Genomic DNA, 24,676 nt, shown 5'->3' with positions numbered 1-24,676 from the left:
CTTAGTGCCATACAAACTGAATATTTTAGTGGAAGTACACAATGTTGAAGGTGATTTATTTTCTCCAAGACTGGAACAGATCTTATTTTTTCCCCAAGTTGTTTAGAAATCACATCAAATCCTTGCATTCAGGACACCTCATTGCGTGTTCTTTGTAAAACAGACCTGAAGTTGCCATTTACTCTTCAGCTGGAGGTTTAGCAGAATGAACATTCAGTAATACTTCATGAGTTTAGCTGTAAACACAGCCTGAGATATTAGAACATTAATTCTCAATAGAGTTGCAATGACCTTTTCAAGACCCACATTGCAGCCAATTTGCACACACAAAACACTGCAAGCCAAAGAATCACAAGCCTTTCACAGCGCTGTGCGTCAGTTTAATGTGATTTAATACATTCTTTTCCAGAGTAATCACCTGACTACTCTATCTCTGAGGGCTCAGTTGTCATAGAGGTTATAAAATGTTCCTATGTGGGGGGCTTACTTCAAACTAATGAAATAGTTTACCTGTCAGCTTCTCATAATTTTATATATTATAAACAGTTTTAATAAGGAAGATTTGCTTAAAAACTTGTGTTCTGTGATATACTGCAAATGTTCTTTGGGGAGCAATCATTGCTGACAGTGGTCTAAGACAGGGTTCTATTGTTGGTTCAGATCCTCTACTGACAGATGTAGACAGAGCTCCGTCGGTGACACCAGTTTATACCAGCAAACAATAATTTTCTTTTGGGGAAAACAGTTGTAAACATAGACTCAGACGAAAGATATGTGCATGGAATAAAGTTTCAGCACAAAGTTTCCAGCTTCAAGCCAGCTGGCCAAGCCTGAAATTTGGCCTTTTGCTGAATCTTGTATCCTCTTTTTAATAACGGTAGCATCTATTGTCTAGAACAGATGGTTTGAAGTGATGTTTGTGCTGAGAAGACACATTTGAACAGTGTCTATGGAATTTGGGATCATAACTCTTAAAGGAATTTGCAAGGGCTTCTGCAGATAAAACTTTGCCTACTTAAAACTTCCTTGCCCTTCTTCGTCTGCTTGGCCACCTAGAAAAAAATTTGAGAGGTTTGTGATCTGTAGGAATGTGTAAATCATTCAAAGGGAGCAATAAGCAGAAGAAAATAGCTGGGCTTTGCTCACATTACTGTCTGAATGGCGATTGATTTTGAATCTGGGATATTTTTTCGTATTTGCGTTATAATGCTTTACAATACCAACTAGCAACAACTTTACAAAATAACTTTATTTACTGACCTAGTATAAAAAGTAGAGCAATTGATGTAGTTTTTATGGTGTTCCTAGGAATTTAAAGTACTTTATATTGAGAAAAATTGGAGTTGCAGAGGCATATTCTATATGTCTGAATTTATTTTAGACTTTGCATTGCCTAGTTTTGCCTAAGTTGGATTTCTGTTAAAGGTTAGCTGGTGTCTCAGGTCCATGGAAGCAGTTGCTGCAGGTTGGGACCAGAGTCTTTTGGTCTAAATACGGTTTTCATCTCATCCATTTCTTACCTCTGCTGAATCGTGTAGGATAAATTAGCTTACTTGTGGGTTCAGGATTAAGCATGGATGGCAATGGACAGCATTATATGAGCAATGCTTTCAATATACACAAAGGTTTTAATTAGAAAGTCAAACACTGTGACAGCATTTAACTTGGTGTGAATAGAGTAACCTGCTGAATTTACTATATTTCACTTCTAATTTTTTGTTTGTTTGTTTTTGTTTCCAGTGGATTTCTTGTACTTCATATGTCTATTATAATGCACAACTGTTGCTGTCACTTAGGGATTATGAAAAGCTCTCTTTTTTTTGCAGATCATCCGGTGAATGAATTTTTGGATCTGTTCAGTCGCCACATGCTTCCTCATGCAGTAGATGAATCCCACATTGATGCAGAATCAGCTCAGACTGAACCCTGTACTTCAGACTCTGTGCAGGATTCATCTGAATATATAATATTGGATCCTTTCTTTCCAAACTTTGTAGAGTTTGAGGAAGAGGAAGACTGTGAAAATACTACTGATGTTACAACTCCTCCAGCTTTGCAGTTCATCAATGGAAAGCAACAAGTTACTGGTGCACCTAAGAGCACAAAAGCTGAGGAAGCGAGAAGTGACCAAATTGAAAGTGTTGCACATTCCAAAAATGTAACCTTTTCTCAAATCAATGAAACAAACACTTTTATAATACCTGAAAATGAAGCTTCTGGTACTATGCAACCAAGCAAAGCTGGGGAAATGGTAGGGGCATTTAAAGTTACACAACCAACAGCAGATATTGCAATGTTAGAACCTGTTTATAGTGGTGAGGCAGAAGTTGCCGCAACTGGTAAATCAATAGCCATTACTTCTTCATATGAGCAGGCTCTGCAAAAAAATAAAGAGTCCGTAACATGGCGTGGAACTGAGGAGACCTCTACTAAAGATACAAAAAACTTGCTTCTGATTACTAACGAATCTTCTGGAGATGGCTCCACCGAATCTGATTTATCCAGATCTGTCTTCTCAGAAATTGTGACAGTGTCAAGAAAGGAAGACAGTGAAAAAAATTCTGGCATAACTTCTGCTCCTACTGCATTTGCTGTGGAAGGTTCTGCTGTAACTGCTTCTCTGGATGCAGTTTTTAATACTGCTAGAGTAAGCATAGGTGTGAAAGATCTTATACCAGAAGAGGCATCCCCTACTCCAGGAAATCATTATATATCAACTATTAAACTTAATGCAAACTCCCCTGCTGAAAGTCTTCTGGAAACAAGCAGTCATACAGCAAAGCCTGAGATGAGTGCTGCTTCTTTTATAGTTCTAGAAGGGTCTGGAGATGTGGAAAAGGACATCACTATAACTTCAGCCATGACAACAGAAACAGCAGTAACAGAAGCACTTTCAATGCAAGATATTTCTTTGGGTTCTGGAACAGTACTGCCACCAGAAATTTCTATAACCACTTCAGGAATCACTTCTGCTTTGCCCAGAGGAATCAACACTCTGTATTCCGCTTTTGATCAAAATCCTGAAGTAACTGTTGCCACCAATTCTGTGTCTGAGTTTATTACAGAAGAAGAAGTTGCCAGCTCTTTTGTAACTGAAAAGAATATAAAAAATGAAAAAGAAATGCAAACCACTGTTTATTCAAGTCAGGAAAACTCAGCTACTGCTGCAGAGGGAAATTCAGAGTTGAATGAACTTGGGAGCACTACTAGCGAAGTCAGAACTGTAAGTCAAGAGCCCACCCCCCTCAGAAAAACAGTACTGATAACAGGTACCATGAGTTCTGAAATAAAAAAGGTCACCACCATTTCTATCTTGAGAGAGAAGAAGCTTTTTATAAATGAAGGATCAGCAGAAGAACCAGCAGACATATTTTCAGGGAGTCCCACAAGAAAAGTAGTAAGTACTGACTCCCCATTTACTGGTCCAGGTTCTGGAGACATAGATGTTATCATTGAGTCTGCTACTTTGACTTCAGTTCCGTTAAGACCTATCACTGCAACACAAACAGAAAAGCATGAAGGAAAAGTTTACAGTATATATGACACTCTACTGAAGAATGCAACAATAGAATATGAAGAACGTGCAAGACCAGATGAATCAGCAATATCAATTTCAAGTACTAGGTCAGATGGCTTGACAAAGGAGCCTGGAGTAGCCAGTCAGGTGCCCCAGGATGTGTTTAGTACAGGAAACCTGGGAAAACAAAAGCAGGAAACAGAACCAGCTTACATAGCTCCTTCTGAAGTAAAATCTAGTCCTGATTCTAGAAAAGAGATAATATCTCATGTTGCAGCAGGAGTTAAAACTGAAGATTTAGAAACAGGCGAGGTCACATCATCTCCTGAATCAGTGGTTAGTAACAGCCCTTACGACATCATGGTGACCCATGGTACTGGCAGTACAGAAGGAATAGTTGAATCTACAGAAAGCAGAAATGCAGAAGTTAGTTCTTCAACTGTCTCATTAGGCAAGATTCTCCTGATTGAGCATGGCTCTGGAGAAGAATTCAAAGGTGACAGCAGCACCACAGAACTAATGCCTAATGGACCCATTAAAGAAATACTTGGAAGTCATTTCCCATTTATTGATCAAGGATCTGGGGAAGCAGACACACTCATTGAACCATTTACAAAACCAGCAGTTTCACCCACTAGGAAACCAGAAACACAAGAGAAATATGACAAAAAAGTTGTCAGCACACCATCTATGAATTATGCCTTCACTACTGAGCCTGGTGAGCTAGTTACAAGTACTGAACATGAATCAACCACAATGGAAACTGTAACTGACATGAGAATGAAAGAGAAAAAAATTGATGAACTGATAGTGGGAGACTTTTTGACGAAGACTCCTTTGGTGGAAGATGTATATTCTGGAGAAGATTGGCCACAGGAAATTTCAGCAAAAGCTGTAGAATCTTCTGAAGAAACAACAACAGACCCATTATTTAAAAGTACACAGGCTACCCATGAACATCTGGGATTTTTAAATGTTCCAACTGTCAGTCTGTATTCAGAAGAAAAGGAATTAGAAACTGAATCTGTTAAAAAAATACTTGTGCCATTTAACGATGACAGAGTAACTGAACCTGCAAAGATTGAAAGGAAATACATAAGCTCTGCAGTTACAGATACAGAGCAAAAGGAGGAGATGGTACAAAGTATTTTCCCTATGAAGGATATTCCCAGTTCATTCCTGACACCTAAGCAAGAAAAGCTAACAAATAATGAGCTCATCGGTGATGCATTATTTTCAGGACAAGGATCAGGAGATGACCTTGCTGTTATTTCTTCTGCAGTGCCATTGGCTGTCAAAGAAATCATGAGTACTTTAAATCGTCATACTTCTCATCCTGCAAATTTGGGACCCAAACTCTCCACTGACAGGACACAAGACTTTGACAGAGGAAGCACTGAATCAAATTCTGATGTTAATGAAGAAGTTACAAGTGCTGTAGCTGGACTGCTGTTAGAAACAGAAAACCAGTTCCCCAGCTCAGTGATCACGAGTTCTCCAGTGTTAGCAGAAAAGAGTTCCAATAGCTTCACCTCTGAAAAGATTAAAGAGATGACACATTATTTTGCTGCGACTGAAAAACCTCACGATAAGGAAACTAATTATAGGAAACGAGAAAATGAAACAGGTGGGACACCATCTACTTCTAAAGCTGTTTCTCAAGAGGAAACTTTACATTTACTGATTAAACATGGTGTAACTCCCATTTCTGTAATACTGAGTGGAACTCCTAATCTCGAAACAGAAGGACCACTTGTAACCTCAACAACAAAAATGCCGGGCAGGGTATTACCTGAAAGCTCTGGAGAAGGGTCTGGCTGGGTTGGTGATTTGGATTCATCTTCGGGTATGTTTACTCATTTATCAGTACCCCCTGTGTCAAAAGTAGAACTAAATGCTTCATCTAGTGTTCCTGGGGAAGCTTATTCTGAAGTTACAACAACAGAGGCACTGATAGATGGACCACAGACTGTCATCACAGGACTGGCATCCCTTTTTACAGAAGATAAAGAGATTGTGGCAAATCCATCTGCTGTTCAACCAAAGACAGCTACATCAGAAGAGCTAACAAGTGATACTGGGATATATGAGAAAATTATCCCCGTGATTGATGATAAAAGAAGTGTTATATTGAATGTTTCTGTTTATGGTGATATTACACTAATTGAAGAGCGACTTCAAATCCCATCAGAAGAAACAACTATTATAGACATGGATCACTCAAAATCAATGCCTGAAGATATAATAAGTGTGCAGACAATGCCAAACCTTGTTATACAGTCAACATATGGTGGTGATGATAGCATGACAGCTGAGGAGGAGAAATACGAACCAACACTTAAAATATTCGTAACCAAAGAGAAGACACCTGGATCTGATAATCTTTCTTCAACTACTTCAAGTCAACCAAGCAGTGAGTCAGTAACAGCTGGGCACAGACCAAAATCAGATGGCACGGATCTGGATTCAGGGAATACAATGAAGTTTGCAACAGAAACTCTAATCACTACTGAACTCTCTGAACTGGGCATCTTCCTTCCTACAGCGCCATCACTGGCAAGCCCTCATGTGCTTCATGAGCCTAAACATGTTGTAACAAGCACAACAGATGACAACTACAAGCTGAATACTTCAGCAAACAACCAAGTAATAGCAGATGAAAGTGAAACAATCTCTGTCTCTGGCTTTTCTGGAATGGAGCGAGAAGAACTGGATGATAAGCTGCCTGTAACTTCCTCTCTTACACCAGTTTTAACGACTGAGACAGAAAAGGCTTTGACAACTGACATGCTTGATGTAAGTATTGTCACCACACAGCATACATCTCAACTGACAACTGCATCATCTAGCAAGAATGAAGAAAAGCATCCCACAGTATACACAAACACAAAATCGGCATCAGCAGAGTATGAAGAAACAGATTCAGGCTTTTATTCTGTACCTCAAACTCCTAAATCTTCGGTGACTGTTCAGTTGGTTAATGGAATATCTGAGTACTCCGATGTAATCATTCCAAGTACATCATCTTCAAAGGATTCAGAGCAGCCTGATCATTCATCAGACGGAACTTTCAAAGAGGTCAGTTCTGATATTGCAGCAACATATAAACCACCCACCACAGATCTTCTCGTTAGGACAGAGTCTTCTCTGCTGGAGTTTTCTCCCAAGCCTGTTTCAGAAAACACAACTACTGAAAGTGCTCCTCACTTTAAGAGTTTTGTAACAGACAGGATAGAGGAGATAGAAACCTCTGCAACTGATGTGGCTGTTGAGGAAGAAGCTACTGTGTCTGGAGATTCTCCGTCAATACATGTCTTGCCTACTGCTTTTCTGAGTTTCAGAGAAAGAGTGAGCACAGATGTTCCAAGTGTTAGCACAGTAAAAGCTGAAGCTTCCTCTGGGAGAGTGAACAATCCCCGTCAAGAAGATGACAGAAGTACCGAGAGAGAGATCCCATGGCTTTTTTCTGCACCTGTTTCAGATTCACCCAATGGCATTGAAAGTGAAGTATTTAGGCCTGACCAGGAAGCAGTTACAATGCTAGCTTCATCTTCACAACCTTTGGATGTAAGCACAGAAACACAATCAGCTTTGCTTGGTCAAGAGGAGATCACAACAATTTCTTCTAACATTGCAACAAACAGCTTTGCCCCTGGAAATAGTCTGTATCAAAACGAGCAGTCTACAATAAGCTCTGAGGAACCAAACACTATTGAACTTGTAACTTCACCATTTTCCCTTCCCGAAGTCACTAATGGATCAGATTTCCTGATTGGCACCAGTGTGGGTTCAGTTGAAGGCACAGCAGTGCAAATTCCAGGTAACTTCCAAATACAATCACTGTTGTATATGTTTGTTGTGGTACATGTAAATGTGTGTCTTAACTCTGACAAGAGGTATGACAATCAGAGCACTGTGTAAAATAACAGCAGAACTTGCGAGCCTCAAGCTTTGAAATCCAGATGATTGTAACCCTTGTAAAGTGAAGGAGGATGGGAGGACCAAATCTCAAGCTCACTGACTTTTCCTGAGTGTTTGCATTGTGGAGCTCTGGATCAGACTTGAGGTGACCAGCCAGTTCTAAAAGATAGGAAGGTAACATTCATTGTGGTAGAGAATTCAGCTGTAATTATTTAATTCTCCAATTTCAGATAATTTTGTCTGATAGCTTTTCTGTGTTGGCATGACGACAGTACTTATAAAATTGATTTATAGGCAGGGTCGTTTTATAACATCTTGCAGTTGACTAAGAGAGTGGATCTAGTGTGTATTTTAGGATCAGAATTTTCTATAAAAATTAATTTCTCTTAGCCTGCAAGATAAATTTTCAGACAAGAGAAAACTGAGACTTCATGTTTTCAGCCTGTCTGTAACTTTCAATGGTTGATACAGTGTCTGTCTCTTATAAATTGCAGATCTTTTAGTTAAATGTCATTTAAATGTCACTCTTTTCAAAACCTCCAAAGCAAAATCCTGCCCACTAAATTACAATCCCAAATTTATGTAGACAGAATTTTCACGTGTAGGCTTCCAACTGAACCTTCTGCTCTACAGTGACTAGATAGGGAACTTAGTACTTTAAGAAGACATCTTTGAATGTCTAATTTGTCAAGGGTAAAATAGATGTTACTTATCTTTTATTTCGTAAACCATGGTCAGATTGTTTTGGAAAAATGTAAACAAAAATCTAAACTTTTCTCATGTCTTTAAATTAATTTAGGTTACAGAACTCTCCCATTTTTTTAAGTTTCCAAAGCCAAGGCTTTCTTCTTGTATGTCAAAAGGGCTGTCTTCCTCATTATCCTCTGACTCTGAGATGCTCAGAAATGGTTATCTAGTGCATACTTGTTAACTGCTCCTAGGCATTAAATAAAATGCAAATACCTAGGTTTCTAAACTCAGCTGAAATAAACATCACTAGAAGTCATAAAGCTCTGCAAGGAAAAGCTATTTAAATGGTAACTCCCATGACAACTGGGGATTGCACAGCAGGTAAGCATTTATCTTAATGTTTAATTCAGTTAAGAATGTATTCAGTACCTTTATTTGTGTTCTTGAAACATGTTTTTAAGAAAGGTGGGAAATATGCATGTGTGAAAGTATTCTTTCAAAGAAATTACCTTTTGGGCATTGATTGATTAAATACAAGAAAATGAAAAAACAGCAACTAGCCAGTATGTTCTGTGTACCCAATCATTCCATATAAACTAACACTGCTCAAAAAAAAAAAAAAAAAAAAAAAGGCAAGCATTTTCCATTCATTTTGCATATGTTTAACTATTTTCAGCTATAATTAATTACCATGTCATGCAAACTAAATCCTCAATAGAATACCATGGCTGCAAAATATAGTGCAAATTGCTATGAAATAACGTAATTCTAAAAATTATTTATACTGGTTCATAGTAAATGCCATGTTGTTGTTAAAGTTGTTAAAGTTGAAAATAACAATGCCTGAAAATAAGCTTTACTACTATATAAAATGATCTTACTATCCTTAGTCTATTAGATTAGTAGAGTCTCTGTAACAACAGTAAAGCCTGCTACATCCATGCAGAAATGAAGAATGATGTCTTTCTCCAAAAAATCAAAAAGACACCAGTTCCTTGAAGCTACAGAGTCAATTTCCTTTTTCTACTCATTCAACAGGCCAAGATCCATGCAAAAGCAATCCCTGCCTTAATGGTGGTACGTGCTATCCACGTGGTTCATTTTACATCTGTACATGTTTGCCAGGTTTCAACGGCGAGCAGTGTGAATTAGGTAAGCTGATGCAATCTAGACACTTCTTGAGTATAAAGCCTTCATACATGAGATCTGCAGAAATGCTGTATTTTGAAGTCGAAGAATACATTTGAAAAATTCTATAGTAAGGCCTTATTAAGAAGAGAACAAGAAAGAGAAGGAGATCCACTTATACCCCTTTTCTCTCTCCCCATAGAATGCACAAATATGTACACACACAAATGTAAGAGTTGTAAATGGACTACATGACCCAGAATTCATTACATTAAATTCATAAGCACATCACATAAAACCAAATAAACATTAATATTTGGGATAGTTTTTAAGAACTCAGGAATCAGAGTGCAGGATATAAAATTGTGGATTAGTAATATCACATTTCCTAAGGAAACTGCTGCTTGGCTTGTGAATGAAGAGGAAGGAAGATTGGACATCGCGAAATCAGTTATCATGCAAATAAACCATTCCCTTCGATCTTTTGCAATAATTCTGGATTGAACTGGTCCTCATATGGCTAGGTCCAGTCATAGTCATGACTGCATGACTAGGTATGAAGAACATTTCCCTTCTACGAGGTGGATGGATTATAAAAACACTTTTATTTTTATGCTGTAGATATTGATGAATGCCAGTCTAACCCATGCCGGAATGGAGCCACGTGTATAGATGGCCTCAATACCTTTACTTGCTTGTGTCTTCCAAGTTATATAGGTGCTCTTTGTGAACAAGGTAAGGTGTATTCTTTAATCTGTGGTGATTGAGATCATCTCTTTCCATTTCAATACTCTTCTGGCGAAACTAGACAAACCCTCCTAAAAAAGAGAGGATTGAAGAAACGGTAAAAATGTGGGGGGCCATCAGTGGTGAGGAGAGATTACAATTTTTGGCTATGTTAGACTCCCATGATTTCTGGCTCAGGACTCTTTGCTTAAGGTTACAACTGCACCATCTTTAGCAGATGGATGAGAACAAACTCTATCTATGCGCTAACCTGACTGGAAGTAACGTTACTGCTGTACCAAATATAAATGGTTATAGTGGGGAGCTTCTGTGTCAAAATAACAGATACACAGTTTTCAGGTGGCTTCAAGGCAAGTACAGCCTGCCTCTATTGGCTTACAAATTACTGGGAAGACACATAACAAGGTGCTCTCATTACTGTAGTGATGCTTGTGGGATAATGAGTGGGAGCAGAGTTACTCTCTGATCAAGCTTCTCTCTTAAAAAATAAAATACGGTGTGAAAGATGTATCAGAACCCATCACTTCCAACAGGCTTTACTAAAAAGTAAGAATAGTCTACTGAATGTGCCAGATTATATACCCATCCACTGGGGACCATAGCCTTCACAACTTCATCAAACTGATTTGTTCTGTGATTATTTTAGGGAAAGTAGGTGCAGGATCACAATTACAATCAAGTTGTAAAAGGCTTTCTAACTGGACAGCAGAAATCAGATTAAACACCCAAGTTTTTGTAATTGTTAGAACACTGCCTGCAAGAAATCCCACTGTACTTGCAAGAAATATTTGCAGTGCAAGATTACTCAATATGTTAATGTAGGTGGAGGAGTAGGGTAGCAAAATCTGTTGTCAGTAAAATTAGTGAAGGTATTTCTATGGGAAAAATGAATGGTGTTTTTAAGGATACTTTCCAAAGCTTGTGAAAATACTTTTCTCTTTTCCTTCAGCTGAATGGTTTTGGTCACAGGTGAATGAACTAGACCTTTGAATTTGTTTAATTAACATTAGGGTTTTTTTTAATGGGTTTTTTTTTTCTCATCTTCAGTGAAAGGCAGTTTGCAAACTCTTCCAGCTCAACCCATAGAGATTTGTTTGTAAGAGCTGAGAACTCTTGAAGCTGATCAACTCCAGCGCTTTTCACTGTTTAACTTTTTCAGTAGACTGGCTAATCTTGTAATTTGAAAGGGCTTTCCCAATCTGTTCTCCCAAATTATAAACTGACAGTGTTTTCACAACAAAAGAAATAAATGTTCTCACTCCCTTCCTCCTCCTCCTCGTTCCAGCAAATCTATAATAGAGAGCAGCTCTGAGTACCATGGTAGCTTTCAGCTGCTTTTTATGACCAACCTGAGAGCACATTTTAGGTGGTTAATGGGAACATTTCCTCATTTGTCAATCAGAACCAGAGCCCTGCTCGCTCAGCTTTGGAATTTAAATTTCCTCCACTTAAAGTCCTACAGTGGTTTGGGACTTAGGAAAAGCACTTAGTGCCAAATTTCCACTCCACCAGACAAAATAAAACAGTGTTGGCAATTCAGACATGGCTGTCTGGCAAGCAGGCTTTATTTCAAGGCATCAGTCCTGACCTCACTAGATTTAAAGACCAGCCAGGACGACAGAATGCGTACCTTGGTGCCACAGGAAAGGTGGAGTTGAGAACACTGAGATTATATTTCATTACTTTTGTAGGTTTTTTTCCTCCAATATATATACTATTTGTTTTAGAAAGTTTTGAAAAAAGCCAAGCTGAAGAGCTGTCTTAGGCACAGTGCTGAGTATTCAGAATGCCATGGGAGGCAACGGTAGCAGTGAGCATGCATTGCCTCTGGAAACGGAGCTCAAAGTAGAGGACAACTCCACCATGTCCAGGTCCCACAGCACTGGTGTAGAAAAAACATAGAGCTCAGAATTTCATCCAAATGCCCTCATGAGACTTTTCTAGACGAAGGGATCTTCAGCTAATGTGTTATGCCTGTGTCAGTGTTAGGAGGGCTTGTGATAACATGACAGTGCAGCTTCACATCAGGAAGTTCCTGCAGGAGGCACAAGTTAGAGGCGCCTTCAGGGTTATCCAAGATAGGGTGAGGGAATGCAGTCCTGCAACTCAGTGAGATGTAATTGGCTCCCAGAGAGACATTTCTGTTGCCAAGTGGAAACAGTGCAGCAGGTAATTTGAGCCCAGGAACTTCTTCCTGAAAAGAGCTAAAGTGGTCCGATGCTAGAAATAGAGCAGCTGAGGGTGTTTCCTTTTTAAACTAGATTGGTAACTCAGTAATCCAGCATCATTTCTGGTTCAGACTAGATTAAAAGTGAGTGGAGTATCTCTGGGTAGATAATACCCTTTTTTGCCCACCACATGTATCTTTTCAAAGTACAGATGTATATTCTGCATGTCGCTTGGTGACATTTGAACATCGCTTCTTAAAATGCAGGAATATCCCAAAAACACTTTTTCAAAGCATGACTGCAGGCTGCAGTAGATCTTGATGTGAGTCTTACTCTGGGAGAGTCATCAGTCTTTCCATTGTGAAAGCCCATCCCTCTGTGAAAAGCCATTATGAGAGCTCTCAGTGTTCAGATAAATGTTCTTTATAAGAACTGGATGAACAGCTGTTTAGATTTTCCTCTTCCTTGGCTGGCTAGAGTTTCCTTTCCTTTTTCTGCTTTTGCTATTCTAACTGGTGTCTACCTGCTTTCAAGGAACAGCATTTGTGTTTTAAAATTCAGATTTGGCTTTCTTGGCTGCAGGATCTCTGCAGGTGCACTAGGCTAGCCTATTTACCAAATGCAGCTGCATGCATGGGCCTGTGTGCCAGAATGGCACATACGTGTTTGTTATGGGACATGCCTCTTTGAGATAATACAACCAGCTGTTCTCTTCCAGGCTCTGAAAACAAAAAAGTGGGGTGTTTTTTAAAAATGTGTCAGGAAGAATGTTTTCTTACAACCCAAGTTCATTGTTCAAATGTCTGTGATTATTCCGGTCTCATTTGATTCACTTTGTTCCCAGAGCTTGGTAGCTTAGGATGGAAGTATTTGAGAAGGGCTCAGCAAAGATACTTTCTGAAAACAGATGGTCTCTAATTGATGCCTTTCAGCTGAAAAGGGTTTATTTTGAATATTTCACAGGAAAATGGGTTTCTCTTCAAGGTGTGTGGGCTAATGGGCCTTAGGCATTTGTTCATTAACTGAAGGCAGACAGTCAGAAAGAAAATTCACCACTGAGTAAGAGTCTCATTATGTTCTAGTACCTGTGTGGTCAGTCTTTATTTTCTTTAAGCCTCTTATGGAATTTCTATAAAGACAATGGACCTACTGTCAGCAGCTTATTGCAGCTGTTGAAAAAGTGTATCTATGTTTTAAACCTAAAGTGAGATTTTTTCTTAATGCAGTGTTTAGAGATGTTGTTATACACGTACAATTCCAGTTACAGAAAACAGAAGCTGTGTAAGTAACTCCTTGCACACATCACTGAAAAAGCCTGGAAATTGTCATAAATCTTAAGACTATCCAGGCAACTTTTAAAACATCATAAATATGGCAAACAAGATTTCACTCTTTCCATCACGTTCTGGAAAAAGGTTAAGGAAATGTGTGATTACCTCCCAGGATAAGCATACAATGAACACGGAGTATTGTATTCAGTAAGCGCTTGCACCTAGTCTGTTCACAGGTGATTGGTTCAGAAAATTTATAGCCACCTGCAATTAGACTTTGCTGGTTCAGTAAAGGCATTAAAAACTTATACCCGTGTGGAGGCCTTACCTTTGTGTCACCCTTTCAGTGTTTTTAATGTAGTAAGATACACACACAGGACAAAGTACTGCAGAGATGAAACAGTCCCCACATTTTTATTTGCCTGATTTGCCTTTTTCATGCTCTAGCCTCCTGACTCTCCCTTTCCCCTTTCTTTTTCCTCTCCTATCATCAATCTATCCTCTCAAAAAAAGCCCAAACAAACCAACAATATCCACCCCCCAAGCCAAAATAACCCAAAAAACTTCTCTTCCCCTTCTAAAAATCCTGTGTATTTTGTTGCCTCCAGCCCTGGTTTTTCTGTCTTTGTAGATTTAAGCTACAAACAGGTGCAGGAGTTATTCAGCTTTTTCCTTTTGGAAAATAATGTGCTATATATGATAAGAGGGTGGAGCTGTATGTGCACTGCAGTGCATGAGTTGCAACTAAGAGTATCTATGTCACCATCTGGCATCTTCTATCTTAAGAAAAGAAACTTTATTATTTATGATTCATGTTCAGGCCACTATATGTAAGTCTTTGAACTGAGTCTTCTAGGTTTTGTGTTTTCAAGCCTCTTTGCCTCCCCTGTGTGCCTTTCAGTAGATCTTCACTTGAATTACACACTTCTTCCCTAGCAGAAGCCAGGGAAAGCTTGATTAGAATAGCCTGGAAATGCTCTCTGGCCACGATTTTCTCAGCATGCAATGCTGCTTGTTATTATCTGACTTCTTTCCTGTGGGACAAGGCAGTCCCTGAACAAGATGAATAATAAAACCTTAAGAGCCTTCACAAAGGACATAACACTGTTAGTCAGCACCGTATGGTTAAACAAATGTTCTAGAAAGCCAGAGGCAGACTAAACTTTAAAATGGCCTGGATGAAAGAGATTAAAGCATCCTGTACCTCATACAGCATACAAAGAGGGAAAAGATAAAAAACTAAGAAGTTGGTAGTATAGATTACATTCCTTTGTCATAGCTGGGATTACTCAAGGCACAAGCAGTTTTCTGCAGCTTAACTTGTGGAACAGAGATAATCATTGTAAGCTTTATTATGCCTTTGTATTTGGTACATTTATGTCTGTACTGATGACTTTCAGAAAATGTTTTTTGATGCCAGACTCCTAAGACAATGATTGTTGTGTTATTAGCATTACCAGAAATTGTCAGAGAAATTCTGGTAAGCCTCTGAAGTGATATGTTGTTTGCATTTTAAAATGTTTATGTACATGTGCAGTTTAGTTTTTATCCGGGAAGATTTAAACACTTTAAAAAAAAAAATATATACACTTTGGTGCCTCAGGATGTGAATGTCCTCTTTCTGCTACAAATTAAGAAACAGCTTTGTGAGAAAAATTATTACACAGTTGTCTTTCAGTTGGTAGCTGCTCAAACCTGAGAAATATCATTGGTAAAGAATTTGCAATCATATATCCTTGGCATGGTCTGTAGTATGTGGCTTTTTCTGTACTATACGTAGAAAGATCCCTTCTGGCCAAACCATGGTGTTGACTATTGACTATATTGACTCACTGAAAAGAAGAAATACAATTTCATACCCAGAATGTATCTACATCACTGGAAAGGCCAGACAGTTGCTTTCAGACATGGGTTTGTTTGGAGATTGATAAAACTTGTTGGGTATTTCCTTTATCCAGAGTTATGGACTGAAGATATCCTGAATTTGTCCATACACAGCACAATTTTATGAGTGGAAGTTTACAAAGTTGCCGGTTGCAATTATACTCCTTACATAAGTAATATTCTTGCAGCGTGTACTGAAACTGGGTAAATAGAACTACCTGAAAATGTAGTGAGGTCTCAAAGATGAGTGTTGAAGGTTTGCATTTGTATTACTTAATGGGTAGGTATCTTCTTGAATGTTTGCCTTGCGGAAAATCCATCTACTTGCATGGAACACGCCTGTGTTTCACACCCATTGACAGTGATTTATTTGCTTGTCACAGACACGGAGACCTGTGATTATGGCTGGCACAAGTTCCAAGGACAGTGCTACAAATACTTCGCCCATCGACGTACGTGGGACACAGCTGAAAGGGAATGCCGTCTCCAGGGAGCACACTTGACAAGCATCTTGTCTCATGAGGAGCAGATCTTTGTGAACCGTATGTACTGTTAGGATTCCTCTAAACAAGAATGGGCACTGAGGGCTCAGAGATAGTGAAATATCCTCCTGATCACTCAGCCTTTTATATTTCCATCTTAAAATATAGTTTTAGAATGTTTAAAAGGCACACTTTGTGTTCTTCATGTTTACTTCTGCAGCCAAAGCAAGCTCCCTATCGCTATTAAGTTATTTGTTACATTGAAAACACTTAGGTTTTGAGGATGAGAACAAGAACTAGTGTTTTGGCATTGGAAATTGATGAAACTTTTTTTATTTTGGAACCTTTGTGCACGTGACATCGATGACGACATGACCACATATTGTATTAAGTGGGCATAAAGAAGGAGTTCCTGTATGTTTTGTTGCACAATCTAGACAATGCTGGTCATTGTGGTCATGGCCAAAACATGAAAAATTTAGATTAAAATACATGCTTTTGTTATTCTTTTATTTCCCCTTTTTTTTTTTTTTTTGCCCCTTCCCCTCAAATGCACTCAGGTAGGAAACTAATCTGCCTTCTTAGGGAGATTCCATTAGAAGGGAAGAGACTGGTTTGTTTTAAACTGTTAGGTGAGAATCTGCATTTTTATAGACACTCCAAAATAAAACTGAAAAGTTGAAAACCAGTCTGTAAATAGTTGTTTACATAATGAGGTGGAGAATCTTAAGAACATGATGTCTGATTCATTCTGTGCAAATTCTTTGAATTTTCTTTGGTGAAATCTCTTCCATTTAGGGGAAGGTTAATAAAAATATCCTCTGGTTCCTTAGGCATTGGGCATGACTACCAGTGGATTGGCCTCAATGACAAGATGTTTGAACGTGATTTCCGCTGGACTGATGGCAGCCCGCTGGTAAGATGCCTTTGAAATTAAATCACTCGTTCATTTCTTTTTGTGGTGGCTTATCAAATTCCCACCAGCAACAAGGGAAGCTGTATGAAAAAATGCAGTCACTAAATATACACCCAAGCAAACAGCCAGCAGACTTTTATTCTGGGATAACTACTATTTGGTGGCATAGTTCTGAAATCTTATTCTTAGTTCTTACTATTTTATATGTGGGAGCTCGCAAAGCTTCTAAACAATAAAAAGTCAAGTCTGAGACTGTAATTTTAGGATCTCTGCTAGGCCTGGCTTGTACTCTTCTGGTCCTATACAAGGACTCATGTGGCAATTCTTCTCTCCATTCTGTATATGGAAAAACATGTTTTTTTCTGATGAGGATATGACATTCAAGCCCTTGTGTTTGCTGGGTCTGTGGGAGTGGACAAAGGAGCCTCTCAAGTATTGCTGGAGATTGTTCGAGTCTGTATGGCAGCTCCACATCTAGAATAGAGAAGCAGCCATTCTTAGGTGGTTCAGGAGACCTGTAACCAATAATCTGTCCATAAAAATTTAAGATGCTGTTGATGCCTCTTATTGCCTTAAAACAAGAAGGAAAATCAGCAGAATGAGAGGCAGAACACTCTCTAGCCACCTTTAACTAGCCTAGATAAAAGAGCTGATGGATAGAAGAAATGATTGAGCTTTTTCCAACTCAAAACAGGGTGTTTTGTAGAAGGGACAGGGGATTTATTGCTCTTTAATACTCGTTGAAGAACGCTACATAAAAAACCAACCAACCAAATGAACAAACTGGTTATGCTTATTATTTTCCTTTCCCGTTGTGAATTCTTAAAGCAGAAAGCATCTGGAAACACATATGCACATGCTCACACATGCACGCAATGATCATTTCTGCATACCATGTGGCTACAACTTATGGAGAAAGACACCTAGGGCAAAATAGGCTTCATTTATTACCATTTCATGTAAATAACCAGAAGTTTAAAGTCCTCTAAAATGGCTTGTAAATAAGCCATTTCTTGGGGAAACTACCATATTGTCAGGTAGAAAAGAAAAAGATAACGAAATATCTTGTTGCCCTGACGGATGGCTCAGTGCATCTGTGTTGGTACCAGTGAACTCATTTGTGCTTGGAGTCACAAAGTCTTGCAGGATGTAGCAGAAGAGTTTCATTTCATCATTTTATCTTCCCTATCCTAGTGTATTTTGGGGAGCACAAGATGAGCCATGACCTTGAACTGTACTCATTCTGGATGAGCTATCCTCTGTCTCCTGATGTGTCCTCTTACACCTCACTGACAGTAATAGGCACCCACTTGAAGGTGGTTTAGGTCTGGTTGGAGCTCAGGTGTGGTTCAGGCCATCTGCAGTAGTTGGTCAAGGAGCCTATCCTTCACTAAGGGATCTGAAATTAGGTGAGATGAATTTGGGTATAAATGTAGTGCCTGAAGCGGCAGCCTATCTTACTCTGGGAAACCTAAAACAAGATACATGCTTATATATTCCAAAGACAAATTTGGTATGTCAGTGAATGATTAATTCAATGAAACTAAATTAGGACTGAGATTCTTTTCTTTCCTTTTTTTTTTTTTTTAATTCAGGCTACTGGGCAAATGTAGTATTAAATTTTTACTTTAATTTTCAATTTTATGAAATGAAGATATTTAAGAACAAAGTAAGACCATCTGTCCAACAGATTTCTCATTCGATTGATCTTTTTTCCACTTTATTTTTCTTTTCTTTTTAACAACTTCCCCTCTGCCTCTTCCTTCGGAAGCAATTTAGGTGTCTCTTGAAATCACTTATGTTCATTGCTTCAATAGCTTCCCCTCATAACTTGTTCCATATGGTTTCTGGATACCATGGTTCTGAGCAGCTTCTTCATTTGCTCCTTTTCCCTAGTTTTTAACTCATTTTTCATACTTCCTAACCACTCTTCTAGTTACAGTGATTTATTACTTCTCTAGTAATTAATATGAACAATAACATTATTAAATATATCTGCCTCAAATGTATTTCCCTGAATATGTCTTAAAATTCCAACAAATCTGAATGCGTTGTGTGTCAAAATGTTGCATCGTTTATGTATTTGCAGGTGAAGAGCAGTCATGGTAGCATTAAATGCATTAATATAATTTGTGATCATAAAAATCAGAATTATTACTTTAACATTCAGGTTCTAACTTGAATGTCTGAGATTAGGGGCAGCTCATGCATATAGCGAAAACCTAAATCTAAATAGTTCTTGTGTTCTAGATACCAGGGCGCATCTGTAATTCAGCTGTTTCTAACTTTGTTGCCCAGCTCCATGTTTTCTCCCACATTATATTATCTATCTACAATTCTATTCAACACTTCTGGCATACAGGAAATTTTCTTATCTGCTGAGGATTCCCCTGATATAAGAGTTTTCTTAGAGATACTATCAGAAAAGTCATTATATTCTTAGATAGGCTGTGTCATTTACAAGTGATGTACATTCATCTTCATCTTGATACTTTGTCGAGTTTTCTGCCAATACAGCTTGGTTTCATCTGAAAATCATGCTTACATGATTTTATTAGGTTTGAATTAAAAAAAAAAAAAAAGAATTCCGATGTTTTGGTTTTTCATTAAAAGAACAAAAAACAACAGCAGCAACAGCAAAACATGTTGTGGGTGGAATCGTTTCCCAGTGCTGCAGCTGGGCCAGTTTTCTTTCTGAACCACTAAAAAAAAAAAACCCTAAACAAACCCTAGAATAAGGAATCATTGAACCACAGGCTCTACCACTGGAGGTTATGGAACAATGCTTGCACTACTTTCCCATGGACGTAAGGAAACCCACAACTTAAATATTCAGTTGAAAGGAACTCTTTTGCCAGATGTTGGCACATATTTTATTAGGAATTTTTGGAAAAGGGATCAAGTAACTTTTTTTTTCTTTTCTTTCCACCTAAAAGGTTGTTCAACCAATGAATTCAGTGGAAGGGAATTACCCATATTTGACATTTTCAGCTCATGCCAAGTTGTGTTTCTCGAGATTTTTTAAACTGAAGCTAAAAGCCAGCCACCATTAAATAGTGGAGTTGGACAAATCATGTACATGAGGTCCTTAGTGGAGACCAACAAATGTACTTCCAAGTGCACTGCATGTTGTTTCTATTGTTTCTATTTCTAGTTGTGAGCTACTGGATATACATATACCTACTTAGCTACTTTGGAGTCACATGCAGCACTGGCACATAAATCTTGTGCTGTCTCACTTCTTTTGGTTCCCAAAATCCAGGGCACATGCTTGTCAATTTGTGTGAGATAAGGGTGATAAACTCACCTTTGTCATTGGCCTAGTAATGTGAGAAAACTTAAATTCTCAGATAAGGTTGTGGAAATTTCCCTTACCTCATGAATTAGTGAGTGATAGTTTCACCAATCAAATAAGCAAGGACCATTCACTTTCTGTATAGCGTCCAGATGAGATCAATTCATGCCCCTTCAGTATTATGGGAGGTTTGTTTGTGTTTTAAGGCATGTGGGACAATGAGACCAAAGGGAGCATATAGAATTAAGATTCTTACTGGGAAACCTAAAATGAATAAAAAGTACCCTTGTCAGGCTCACAGCCCTACTGAAAACAGGCAATCATTTTAGGTGCCTAGTAGTGGACTAGTAGTGGAACTATAGTCAGCCACTTTTGATTTTTGACTTTTTTTTTTTTTTTCTTTTAACCTCTATAGAAAATCTGGCTGTTAGCATTTAATCAAAAGCAGAAGCAGTCAAAAAAACCCTCTACTCCTGCACATTTTTCATGTATCAACTGGAATTTATGTTTAACTTGCAAAAATATTGCCAGTAAACAAGTCTTGGAATAAATGAAGAATGATCTTGTAAATACATGTTCTGATTCTCAGAGTTCCTCAAGGAAAATGTTGGTGTCTTGAATAATGAAGCAAGTGCAATTAAATTCAATGACAACACAATGAATTATATTTAAAACTTTTTGGTCCACATGACATCTGTCCATATCTGTCTGCCTGTTTTTCATAACAGGAACTTTTAAGACAAGGAAAGTTATCCTAACAAAACAGAAATGGGCACACTCCTGAATCATAGTACTGTAGGATCTGTTCCTGCAAAGAGAACTTGAGGAGACTTTTTGGTCTACATCACTGCAGTGTTTGATGCAGTTATCTGCATGCTTTTAGGGGATCTTGGCAGGTTTATTTCTTAATTGTAAAGTGGTTTTTAATTTAAAACTGCTCAGCAGTTTAATGGCATCATCTTGTGCAATGGATTGAGTTGTTTAAATAAAGTCTCACCATCTCCTGGTAAAAGACACCTTTTCAGTGTGCTGCACCCAAACACAGACTGAGGTTGAAAAGTGCAAAATAACATGAATAAAGTAGCTCTGTCGTACCTCTCATGCCCTGAAGCCAGTCCAGGTGCTACTTTTCATAAACAAATTACTTTCCAGGTAACTGATATTTGATTTCATTGAATTTTATTGGCCAGGCCAGTTTGATTATGTTTGTCTTTTTTACAATTTGTCAAAAAAACCCCCAAATTGTGAGCTTCTTGGCTAAGGTCAGAGCACTTCTTCAAAGGAGCTCCTTGGCTAAGCTTAGGCTACCTTGTCCAATATGCAGAACAAAAGAAGCTATAATTATGCCAAACTGTGGAATCCGTTGCTGGCCACCCGTATGAAACTAGTTTGTTCTGATTTGCTGTACAGTATCCCTATGAGAAGAAACAATCTTTTCTCACCTACAATGTGTTCCTGCCCTCTCTCTCTTTTTTCTTTTTTTTTTCTTTTTTCCTTTTTTTTTTTTTCCTTCTATTTTTTCTGTTTTTGAAAGAAATTATTTTTCAGTGTTTCCAGTAGTTGGGAGAGGTGAGCTCATGTTGTGGAGCTGATGGACCACATGAAAAACACTTTGGCAGTAGCAACAGTTCCCTTTTTGTATTAAGGGAAAAGAGCTGATTGCAGCTACGCCAGTCCAACATAAAAAGTGAATGCTTCTTCAGGAATCCTAGATCCGTACTTGTGGTGCAAGTTCAGTGAGAACTGGAGATTAGGGGCCACTTCCACCAGCATGGACTGGGAATACCAGCAACATCCAAGATTGCATGGGCCAGTAGGAAGGGAATTTGTAAGTTGCAAAGTTTAGCATATCTGCCTAATCACTAGCTTCAGATAACCTGTCTTAAAGGTGAAGGTAGTGAAAGCAGGTACTAAAGTGTGTTCAGAGAACTCACAGCATTGGAACATTTATAGAGTTTCATTATTCATTACTGCCTGGAAATCAAGCTAATTTCTGCTCAAGACCTTTCAAGTATGATTACACTGGCAGATGCAAGAGACAGAAGAAAATAATATAGCATTTGAAAGAGTATGTTTTGTTGAATCTCCTTTTTTTTCTATTGCAGTGTAGTTACAGGGCCATTCCGTTGGCATTTTGTGGGGGAAAACATTAGTTTTCCTCTGATTTAGAGTCTACACAGGAATGAAAATGGATATATGTAAGACTTTGTTTACATTTAAAAAATTACAGAATCAAAATTGTACTTGCACTTTTCTGTAGACTTTTCTCGCAGCATTTCTGTAACAGCTAACAACTCTTTAAGGATGAATCACGGACAATTTTCATCCCATAGTTATCATACAAAGTTCTGAGCAATAAAAACAAATATGTTTGGGAAAAATCAAAGTGATACAGGAGAAGAAAGCAAGGTCTCAATATTCACACAACTATGCGAAAAGAGGAATTTGTCCATGCCTGCTTGGATCTTTGTATACTTTCAATTTGATGTAACTCAGACTACAAAATAACAAAACTTACACTATCAATGGAGACATTTCATAATTGGCTTGATCAAAGGAGTCAGAGTGAACAGAACGTGACATTTGATAATATCTTAGGGAAATTGAATTTAAATAATTCACTTAGTTCTGTGAATAGTAACTTTTACAGCTGTAAAAAGCTGTACATCCAAATAGAAAAAAATCTGGTGTTGCTTTTGGCAGCTTCTCCATTGTATTTGGATTGCTGGTGTTTCACTGTTAAGGACTCTTCTGAGGAGGCACAGCTGGTGAAGGAGTCCTTTAGAGCTATTCATGTTATGGATTAAGCGCATACAGCTATTTGGGGTTGTGCCTTGGGCCTCTGTCTCACAAGCGGAGTTATTCATATCCTTTGGAAAATGCTGTTGATAATTAGTGCTTTGTAGGGCGGTGAGCTCACCCCCATTACATAAGATTAGTGCTGTAATAAGGAGCTGGCTAGTGTCTGTGGCCAGATTGTCTGTCACATGGAGAATGCTACCAGCTAGGAAAGTAATGGGGCATATTGCCACTTTTAAAACTGTCAGAGACTCTACGTTAGTTTTTCTTCCCTTCAGCATAGGAACATTTATACTCTGTGTTTTGCAGTGCTGGACCTCAGGTTGTCAGTGTTAGGTAGCTACATTAAAAAAAAAAAAAAACAAACAAAAACCCAACAAACCCAAGAGGAAAACAAAACAGAAGTTTAATGTTTAATTCTGGCAAAGAAAAAAAAAAAAAAAAAGAAAAAAAAAAAAAAGAGGGAAAAAGCCATCTCTTTTCCTGCCTTAATTGGTCAGTGAATCAGAATGCTTTAACTCTACAAATCTGTAACTGCACCCCTCTCAGAAAGAGTAACTTTGTTGAACATGAAAACCTTCAAAAGGCGTGGAGTATTGTAGGGAAGGGGCCTGCCTTTGAGGGTTAAATAAAGCAAACAAACTAAAAAGTACTGTAGTCAGCTGCAAACAAAAAGCTCATTGTGCCCATGTCCCACAGGATCCTTGGAGAAGGAGATTTTAAATCTACCAAATGTTTTGGTTTCGTGCTGCAGTCAGTCATTACAGCCAATTTTTAAGATGCTCATTTGACCTGCATTTAAATGGAGGAGAACTATATAATGTTATTAATGACAGGTATATTTTTAGTTCAGTATGTCGCAGGCAGTAAGGAGGGCCTCTTGGACAAAGTGGGGTTTTGTCTCATTTTTACCAGGAGGGTCAGCAGTTACTTCAGAGCCTCGTTATGGTTGGCTCTGGGCTAAAACTCTTGGACAGCTTCAAACCTGCAGTAATTGTTGACATAAATGACAAAGTGCAGGATTTTCAGTGGCTCTCCTGGTAGTTGTGCACAATAAGTCACACCCCAACACAATTTCCATCATGTTGATAATACATAATTATATTAGTGTGACTTCCAAAGAACATGTATTATATCAATCAAAACTTAACACTCTACAATTCTTTGCTTCCACAGTAAAACACCTGCCCATTAGCAAGAGAATTTCACCAGCTTTTTGCCACTCATTTTCCAGTCTCTGTATACTACGGTGCCTTCTGAAAAGCCCAGCATGCACAGTATACCCTCAAAATTGAACTGTACTGTGTGTGAACAATGATGGAAATTATTACACTAAGGAGAGTTAGTACACAGCAAATACAAGTCAATGAAGTTGTGTCGACTGGCTTCAATTTGCTTTTAAAGAGTTAATACAAGGCATATTTTCTGAATAATTAAACTGCTGTTAGTAGCAGGACTCAGAATTGAGTAGACATTGCCATCTAGTGGATATTTCTTGCCATGCTTAGTAGTCTCTGCTGCTTATGGAAATGTTATCATACTATGGTATTGCTTTAAAATAATGTCAAAAAGTTAGTCATCTGCTCCACAACGCCATAACCCCCCCAGAAATATGGGATTGATACTGCTTTTATGTTTCAGCTCCATCAGCTGGCCTTTTTCAATTGTGTTGTTTGAGTTCCTTAGATTTCTTTCCCAAATTATTTATTTTTGCTTAGATCTTACTGCTTATTCAATCTGAAATCAATCAATGCTTGTGCATATTCATAGATATAAATGAGTTTATGTTATTCAGTCTTTCTTTTTTCTTTTTTTTTCTTTTTTTTTGCAAGCTGTTGCATAGGAAATCAAAGAATTT

At 38.2% G+C, this 24,676-nt stretch overlaps 1 protein-coding gene across 2 annotated transcripts in view; it reads left to right on the top strand.

The window, feature by feature from the left end:
* VCAN (versican) overlaps positions 1–24,676 on the top strand; it is a 108,617-nt gene that overhangs the window by 72,584 nt on the left and 11,357 nt on the right. For both annotated transcript variants that reach the window (XM_030512325.1, XM_030512326.1), the window contains exons 8-12: positions 1,827–7,337; positions 9,167–9,280; positions 9,878–9,991; positions 15,710–15,868; positions 16,642–16,724. In XM_030512325.1, the coding sequence (XP_030368185.1) occupies positions 1,827–7,337; positions 9,167–9,280; positions 9,878–9,991; positions 15,710–15,868; positions 16,642–16,724 (5,981 nt within the window). The remainder of the gene's footprint in view (positions 1–1,826; positions 7,338–9,166; positions 9,281–9,877; positions 9,992–15,709; positions 15,869–16,641; positions 16,725–24,676) is intronic.

This window comes from Strigops habroptila, chromosome Z (assembly GCF_004027225.2).
Source record: "Strigops habroptila isolate Jane chromosome Z, bStrHab1.2.pri, whole genome shotgun sequence".
Classification (NCBI taxonomy): Eukaryota; Metazoa; Chordata; class Aves; order Psittaciformes; family Psittacidae; genus Strigops; species Strigops habroptila.
Note: the sequence above shows the minus strand (reverse complement) of the source record. Positions and strands in the feature narration are given on the sequence as shown.